Source organism: Lupinus angustifolius, chromosome LG04 (assembly GCF_001865875.1).
Source record: "Lupinus angustifolius cultivar Tanjil chromosome LG04, LupAngTanjil_v1.0, whole genome shotgun sequence".
Lineage (NCBI taxonomy): Eukaryota > Viridiplantae > Streptophyta > Magnoliopsida > Fabales > Fabaceae > Lupinus > Lupinus angustifolius.
The window spans coordinates 22,554,525-22,563,455 of record NC_032012.1 but is presented as its reverse complement, the minus strand read 5'-3'; the positions used below and the strand labels follow the sequence as shown (position 1 = coordinate 22,563,455).

Below are 8,931 nucleotides of genomic sequence, written 5' to 3'. Positions count from 1 at the left end.
AATTAAGTGAAGATATCAAGACTGTATTATTGATGAACACAATTGTATATGTATCATTTCTTTAAGATTGGACAATTACCTCAAACGAATATATATTCAACTGTAAACTACAATATATAATACAACTTAATATGTAGAATACACATTACAAACAATAAGAAAGCGGGTTGATAGGCACGGTAGTGTCTGTCAACATGCTAGTAAATATAAAATTAGAAGTTATAAAATGAAATTAGAAGTTATAAAATAAAATTAGAAGTTATAAAATATGAAATAAATGTTTATTGGTATAAGTATATATAAATATGAAATTAGAACTCATAAAATATGAAATAAATGTTTATTAATATAAGAATATATAAATATGAAATTAGAAGTTATAAAGATGAAATTAGAAGTTTTATAAAGATGAAATTAGAAGTTATAAAATAAAATTAGAAGTTATAAAATATGAAATAAATGTTTAGTAGTATAAGTATATATAAAGATGAAAGTATAATTTATACAATAAAATTAGAAGTTATAAAATATGAAATAGGAAAACCCAAAATAAATTCATGAAAGTTAGGTTAGGTTTTTCCTTCATTAAGTAGTATAGATATGCAACTTATAATTAATATATTTGAGGTGGTTATATAGTATTATATGGTTTTTTTAAATTAAATTTTGGAAGGGCAAAATAGGAATATATAAATTATGCCAAGGTGGTGGTTACACCATGTTTTCCCTTTATATATTAGTATAGAAGTATAGATATATTAGTATAGATATAACATTATGACTTCTTCTACTTGGAAATTATCAATACAAAAAAATAATAATTTGAGAATTCTCCTTTACATATGGCATGCTAAAAAGTTGTATATTTACTTTCACATGTACCATCAATACAAAAATATAATTTTCTAATATAAAATACATAAGAATGCATATCGAAGTCCAAGATGTATGTTAGCATGCTAGTTTAAATAAAGATTTAACTTTTTAATCTATTTTTTATTGAATCAATGTTTTAGGAATACTTGTTAACTCTTAATCTTATACCACTTAAAAAGGATTTTGCAAAAATATGTTTTTTGTAAAATTCGACAAGCCATTTTTTAAAATAAAAACATGTATATATTTTTAATGAAACAAATTTAGACATATAGGAAGGAAATTTAATATACTTTTCATAAATTTAACGACTCGATAAAATTTCTAATTTCCTAAAAAAATCATAATCAATTGAATAATTAAATATTAATAAAACAGAGATATACCGATTATCAAAACATACTCTAAGAGTTTGAGTGAGTTTAATTTTAGAGGAAAATGAAAGATTTGAGAGCTATATCACAAGTGTATTTTGTGACTTATTGTTCCATATGGTCCATATAATAAAATGTCAATATTAGAAAAACATTATTTTCATTATTTAATTTCTTTCTCCCATTCCAAATTTTAGTATATGGTTTTGATTAAAGTAATAACCTCTTTATTTTAGTATATGGTTTTGATTAAAGTAATAACCTCTTTGGTTTCCGATAATATCCTTTCATTTAACACTTGAGAGATAATCTCCTACAACATGGCTAGGAATTGTAACATGGATCCTTCTAATGATATCTCAATTATATTATGATCTAATGATCAAACTCATGACATCATAATTAATAAGAGATTCAAGCTCTTATCACTTAGACCATTATGTTAAAAATATAGAAAAAATGTATTACCATTGAAATTTGTCACGACGAGACATAGACTTATTATACTTTCAAGAACATACTTACTTACCTTCTCTATTTTTATATTTTGAGGCATATTCACACTTATTCTACCATTTTGACTAGAAACATCTCATTGTTTGTAAATTGAATTTTTATCATAAAGGACATGAATGAAATAAAAAATGAATGAGAAAAAATAATGGAGGTTAATGTTATTTTTTAAATTAGAGGCAATATGTGTGTTAATGTCTAGCCGACAAATAATGACTAATATATTTCCATCGGAAAAAAAAACTAATGACTAATATATTACGAAGCATATAGATAACTATGGTAACTTAGTAAGTTATGTTTCTATCACCAATATCTCTTTTCATACACAAAGGAATCAACAAAAAATACATGGTTTGTAAAATGGTCAGTGAGAGACAACTTTAAAAATGAGAAAATTAGATAATCAAGCAACCCACACCAAACCATATTTTTTGGGTTAGTTCAGTTCATTGGATTCTTTTGGGTATTTTTTGAACGAGTCATGGTGGACTTAGATATTTTGATATGGCTTTTAGAACCAAACCAACTCATAGAACCAATAATAATATATCATTTTACTAATACTTTATATTTTACATTGGTTTATCTTTTATCATGACATATGAGATTGTAATTATGTGAAAATAATGAGTATGCAATATTGGTGTAAAAACTTATAAACAATTAATACATTATTTATCATTTATTTATATTACTTTTGTAAAAATTTATAAACAATTAATGCATTATTTATCATTTATTTATATTACTTTTATTTAAGAGTTAATAATGAATAAATATAAATAATGCTAACGTAATGACAATATAAAAAATTCTTACCTTGTCCATATATACATCTTTGTCTCAAACTACATATACTATTTGCATGGCTAATATTAGAATAATAGTATCTTATTGTTTAGATTTATATTAGTTCTCATGTGGATTTTGTACAAATTATTGTGTATTTTTACTCATTTGACTCAATATACATGTTACATCCCGGTACTAAAGTACAAGCCATGACCACATAAGGAGGACGACTAGCAGTACATGATTCGGCAAAACAAGCATGGTCCAGACACTCGAGTCTCGATCGGGCAACATAACAATACAGAAAAATACACTGTTGACTGAACATAACGGCAAAGTAGCACACAGATCACTTCGTTCTGACACCCCTTTGTTGCACCTTCGACATAGGATGGTTATTCTGTCTAAACAACATAGACCTTTGTCGCGAGCCGCATGCTTCATCCATCCTACTGCACCTTTTGGCAGAAGACAAAATAGACCTAATACGACGACACAGGCTATAAATCAATTGTCCATAGAGAGTATGGACCTGCCACAATCGCTTGTCATGAAAAAATCAACTTTTGTCTGTCTAGAGCAAACCCAACATGCCATTTGGCCGATATTCCAATAACATCTACAAGTAAATATTCCCTTCACCTCTCCATTATAAATAAGGGATTCTCTCCTCAAGGAAGTTTAATATTTTACTTATTATTTATCTCATATACTTTCACTCTCTTATATATTTTATATCTCTCTTATATACTAGCTTGATCGTCGGATAATCTTTTTAGATAGCTCTACTAATACTCTCAAGCATCTCTTAGACGATACTAAAAGATTTCATATGAGTTTCCATATATCTAAATTCCACATTCTGAAGACTGAGGAACAATACCTTTATGAAGATGATGTCAAATTTTGTTTGATTTTGTTCGATAAATATAAATACTTATCTAACCCAACGCATTTGCAATTCTAACGAGGTAATACGCATAGAATGGTTACAAATTTACGTTCCCACCCACTCTTTCTGATTTTTTATTAGTTTTCTTTAACAAATAGATATAATTTTTTAAAACTATCTTTAAGTTCATTTATCTTTTAATTTAACTCATTACTCAATTATTTTCTCTCTATAATATCGATTAATGGAAAACTATATTGATAAAAAAGTAGAGAAAAAATATGTCTACTAGCATAAGTTTTATATATTGCATTTATTATTTATAATTTATATTTAATTATTATTGATTATTAAAAAATATAAATAAATAGTAGATGATGTATTATTATGTATAAATGTTTAGAGAGGTGTAGTGCATCTCATAAAAATGAGAGTTAATTATACTGACACCCTGAATTTTAGTAAAATTATACAGACTATCCCTCACTTTTCTACACCTACGCAAACATCCCTTAGTTTTTATATTTTTATATTCATTACATTAATTACCCCTGTATGAGAAATAAGTGTAATTTTAAATAAAAAATATGATCAATGCAATTAAGTTAAACAAAAAATGGTACATTATGAGGGAAAATCCAAATAATATACAAATCAATGTATCTTTATTATTTTTTGTTACAAAATACATCAACAGTTCTAAAGAGATATTGTTTAAATTGCTCTTATACTATATCGTAAAGAATCAAAAAAATAATAAAGAGGTATCGACTCATATATTATTTGGATTTGTCTTCACAATATATCATGTTTTGTTTAACTTAATTCCATTTATCACATGTTTTGTTTAAAAGATTACACTTATTTATCATGCATGGATGATCCGTGTAATGAAACTATAAAAAATTAGGGGTTTGTGTCAATGTAAAAAATTGAGGGATAATTCGTATAATTTTGCTAAAACTCATTGGGTTATGTAATGAATTTAGGTTAAAACTTTTAAAAATATATTATGAAAATGATAAAAAGTAACAAGTGCGTTTTCATAAACCCTAACTAAACCTCTCTCCCTCAGTGGTAGCAACAGCGAGAACATGAACTACAACGGCGGAAAATGGCTGATCCGGCGGCTATCCACGGAGGCAAAGAAAATAAGCCTTTACCGAAAGCTATCGGCGCTGGAAATGACCGGAGGCACCGTGTCGCAGACGCTGAACCAGTATGTATTGGAAGGCACAGCTATACAAAAAGATGAGCTCGAAAGATGCGTCAGGCAGCTTCGAAAGTACCACAAATTTCAGCACGCACTCGAGGTATCAATAAATTCCACCAATTTTCTTATTTCCATCTATGTTTAGATCTATGATCATTTACAAAAAGGCAAGAACAATAATCGTAACAAATGATTTCATTTTTTAAGGACTACACTGTGTTTATTGCAAAAAAAAATCATTTGCATATAATAAGGACTAAGTTGTTAAGAAAGATGAGTTGATACAAGATCTGTAAATTTAAGGACTAAATTCATGAACTAAATTGTAAATAAATAATTCAAATCAGTGAGTGTTTTTTAATTATTTTGTTTTTTATAATGTAGATAATGGAATGGATGGAGTTGAGGAAAGTTAATTTTGCCTCAGATAATTATGCAGTTTATTTAGATCTTGTGTCCAAAACCAAGGGGTTGGATGCAGCTGAGAATTACTTTAACAATCTTCCTCCCGAAGAAAAGAACAAATATACATATGGTGCTCTTTTGAACTGTTACTGCAAGAACCTAGTAACAGACAAGGCATTAGCTCATTTTGAAAAGATGGATGAACTCGGTTTTGTCACTAATCTGGCTTTTAACAATTTAATGTCTTTGTATATGAGATTGGGTCAACCCGAGAAGGTGCCTCTGTTGGTGGATGATCTGAAGCAGAGGAAAATCCCAATGGCTGCGTTTACGTATCATATCTGGATGAATAGCTATGCATCTCTAAATGATCTCGATGGGGTTGAGAGAGTCTACGAGGAGATGAAAAGAGAAAATGGAGAAGAAATTAGCTGGCAGACGTATAACAACCTTTCAGCTATCTATGTGAAGACTAAGGATTTTGAAAAGGCTGAGTTGATGCTTAAGAAGGTAGAAGAAGAAGTGAAACCTCAGCAACGTGAAACTTACCATTTCTTGCTTAGCCAATATGCCGCAACATCTAATTTAGCAGAGGTTCATAGGGTATGGGATTCCCTGAAGTCAATACTCCCGGTGACCAACATGAGCTATCTTGCCATGCTTCACTCTCTTCGAAGGCTTGATGATATTGAGGGAATAACAAAATGCTTTAAGGAGTGGGAATCTAAATGTGTTACTTATGATATAAGGTTGGTTAGTGTTGTCATTGGTGCTTACTTGCGTCACAACCTGCATGACGAAGCTGAATTGGTTTTTAAGGAGGCTATCAGGAGGAGGAACAACGGACCTTTCTTTAAGATTCGCGAAATGTTCATGTTGTATTACTTGAAAAAAAGTCAGTTGGTTAGTGCTCTGAGCCACCTAGAGGCGGTATTTTCAGATGTCGGGGTTGAAAAATGGCGTCCGTCTCCAGAAGTTGCAAGTGCTTTTCTGAAGTATTATGAAGAGACAGATGTTGATGGCGTTGAGGAGTTAAGCAAGATTCTGAAGAGTCACAATTATGATTATTCCTGGTTCAAATCATCTCCTGTGATTAATACAACACTGGAGGAAGATTCTCAAGTAAACCATGCAGTCTAGAACTTGCAAGCCGATGTTCAGTCGGAAATGGTTCATCGTTGAAAAACAACTCTTTCTGCAGCATGTGGGTACAACTTATGTGAAGCAAGCAATTAAGTAATTTTGGATTTTTGCATGTTACGTAGATCCGTGTTAGAGTCTTCTGCTATTGCTGATTCATTTCACCTCTCTTTTAATGTAAGAACATACTTTTGTCTTGCAAATTTTATTTCAAAACTCACTTCATCGCCCAATAATGTCTGGACAAGGCTATCTGAAAACTACTTGCTCTCCTAAGGCCAAATTCGTTGTTTGGACTATTCAGTATTAATGCGAATGATTTATCTGTCAAAAACCTCTTCTTCTTTTCTGTCTCCTGATTATTGTCTTATGTGCAGATCCAATTTTGAATGTAGTTCTCATTTCTTCGTTTTCCTTTCTTTGGGTCAACATGTTTGGTGTCTTCATTTTGTAGTTTTTTTTGGGACGGAAAGTTGGCAGGTAAAATGTCAACAATAGGATAAAGTAAAAAATATGAAGTTAGATGGTTGAATATAAACAAAATAGTATTAGAAATAAATGCATTGGGGAGAAAGTTGGAGGAACTCCTATTATAGAAAATATAGTAAAATTATGTGGTTTGGACATATGTGGAGGAAACCGATAGAAACTCTTGTAACGAGAGTAGATCAAGTTAGTCCAATTTCTAGAGAAAGAGATAAAGAAAAAACATAGGTAATATGATTAAGAAATACTCACAATGCTTTGCCAATATATATGATTTATGATAAAGTACTACTTTAGGTCAATGCAATTAACTTCACTAATGAGATTAAAACTCGATTTTTGTTCTTGTATTTTTTGGCTTTTTTAGGGATAACAAAAAATTTAGACCCACAAGTATCGGTAAGTAAATTCACATCCGAATGCGAGCAGGAGTCACAAATGGTTACATGAGAGTTTTAGAAAAGGGTTCTTCAAATTACATACAACATATATGTCGGATAAAGATATAATGGAACTTATAAGTATAGATACCTATAGCGTAAGAAATTACTTAAAATTAGGTAAGTATTATGTTGAATTTGAATTTTTAAATTTGATAGTACATATTCTATTGAAGCAATATTGTTTTCATTGTCGTTTTTTCCAACTAACAAGTATATGATATACAAAATGTCAAAAAGTAACAATCATATAAAGTTTTTTCAATTTTTAAAATACCTAAAACCGGCATAAAATCTACATTTATACTATTCTCTTTTTTCAATCATTTTCGTGTGTAGAATGTGGATAGCTACTACCATCCCCATGCTTTTCTTACTTTAGACTGATTTCTATTCTCCTGCATTTGTACTATTCTCTTTTCCCACTAAAATATTTGTATAACATAAAAAACAGAGTTAACTTGCCCCTTTCAACAAAAGTAATAGTGTCTCATTATTCAATTACAGGTTAATGGTTCTAATGATTACCATCTAATAACAAGACTCGACTCATTTGATAAATACTTGACTATCTTAAACATGAGAGTGTATTGATTTCTTAAGTATGTTGACTTATTGGCATACTTTATATTTTTTGCCCAATCTTTTTTTTCATGATATTTAATGGTACATTTTATACATACTATTGTTCACAACTTTTCACTCCACAAACAACATTGAAAACTCTATGCAAAATCATAATCTTTTTAGTTTTCACAGATGTGCTAAACTGGTGAGAGGGGGACATTTATGATTCTTTTAACAAATATAATAATTTCAATTTTCATCATATTCAATGGTCTAGATTGATGTACTTTAAGCATAATATAAATCAAGGGCTAAACCTAAAAGAAATATGTTTGTGTTAACGAGTGTTGTAAAAATATTAGTTAAGGAATAAAAAAATTACATTAAAAAACTAAGTCCATCACTTCTTAATAATGTTAAAACATCCATTTTCAATACACTTTAATTTTCACTTCCTCAAACATGAAGGTTGAAAGTGATGCATGACCATTCAATCACTAGGCCGGGACCATAAAGCATCATTCAAAAAGTTTTGTTTTGTTATCAATATTGTTCTTGTCTGAAACTTTTATATTGCTCCCATGTAAAAACCATTGCTATTCCAATTTCAAGAATAATATTACAGCACCACTCTCTAATCATTACTGGAAAACAAACTTCCAAAGAAATAATCTCGGCAATCCTTAAGTAGTAGTACTCTTATTTGCTTTTTGAGTGTAAGAAAATCCGCAAGTATTGAATGACCAAGAAAACTTCCACAATCATTTCATTGAAGAGCTCAGTCCTCAACCATTGCATTTTTTAGTAAGTTAAGCCAATAGAAAATTAACATAAGGTTTGACTAGATAAAAATACAAGCACATTCTATCTCCGGGATGACTAAAAAGGTAGAGTTCGATTCCTGAAAGCAACACTTGTTGGAGGGACAAGAAAATGTGATCATTACACAAAAATATACAAGTTGGACTAAGGTAAATATTTGTAAACTTGATTGTAGGTGTAGCAGTGCAAGTTTGCATCTTCAACTTTGGCTTAAGAAAATTCATAAGAACTCAATGTCATTTTCCTTATACTCAAGGACAATAGAGGTGATAAAAAGTCTATATACTACAGATCTTAAATTTCTGACAATTACATATATTTCTCTCCTCCTTTGCTTCACAGGCATATCTTTCCACTGTTACTATCTTAAATGAGCTAGTAATGCTGCAAAGACATATATGCATTCAA

The 8,931-nt window shown here is 29.8% G+C and overlaps 1 protein-coding gene across 1 annotated transcript; it reads left to right on the top strand.

Annotated features, from left to right (window-relative positions):
* LOC109346271 (pentatricopeptide repeat-containing protein At1g02370, mitochondrial-like) lies at positions 4,494-6,463 on the top strand. Its single transcript, XM_019585742.1, has 2 exons — positions 4,494-4,763; positions 5,048-6,463. Exons 1-2 carry the CDS (start codon positions 4,545-4,547, stop codon positions 6,206-6,208), a joined length of 1,380 nt encoding a protein of 459 aa, XP_019441287.1. The 5' UTR covers positions 4,494-4,544; the 3' UTR covers positions 6,209-6,463.

Coding starts and splice junctions, on each gene's coding strand:
- LOC109346271 (XM_019585742.1), top strand. CDS start 4,545: ATGAACTACAACGGCGGAAAATGGCTGATCCGGCGGCTATCCACGGAG. Junction 4,764..5,047: donor AATTTCAGCACGCACTCGAG/GTATCAATAAAT, acceptor TTTATAATGTAG/ATAATGGAATGGATGGAGTT.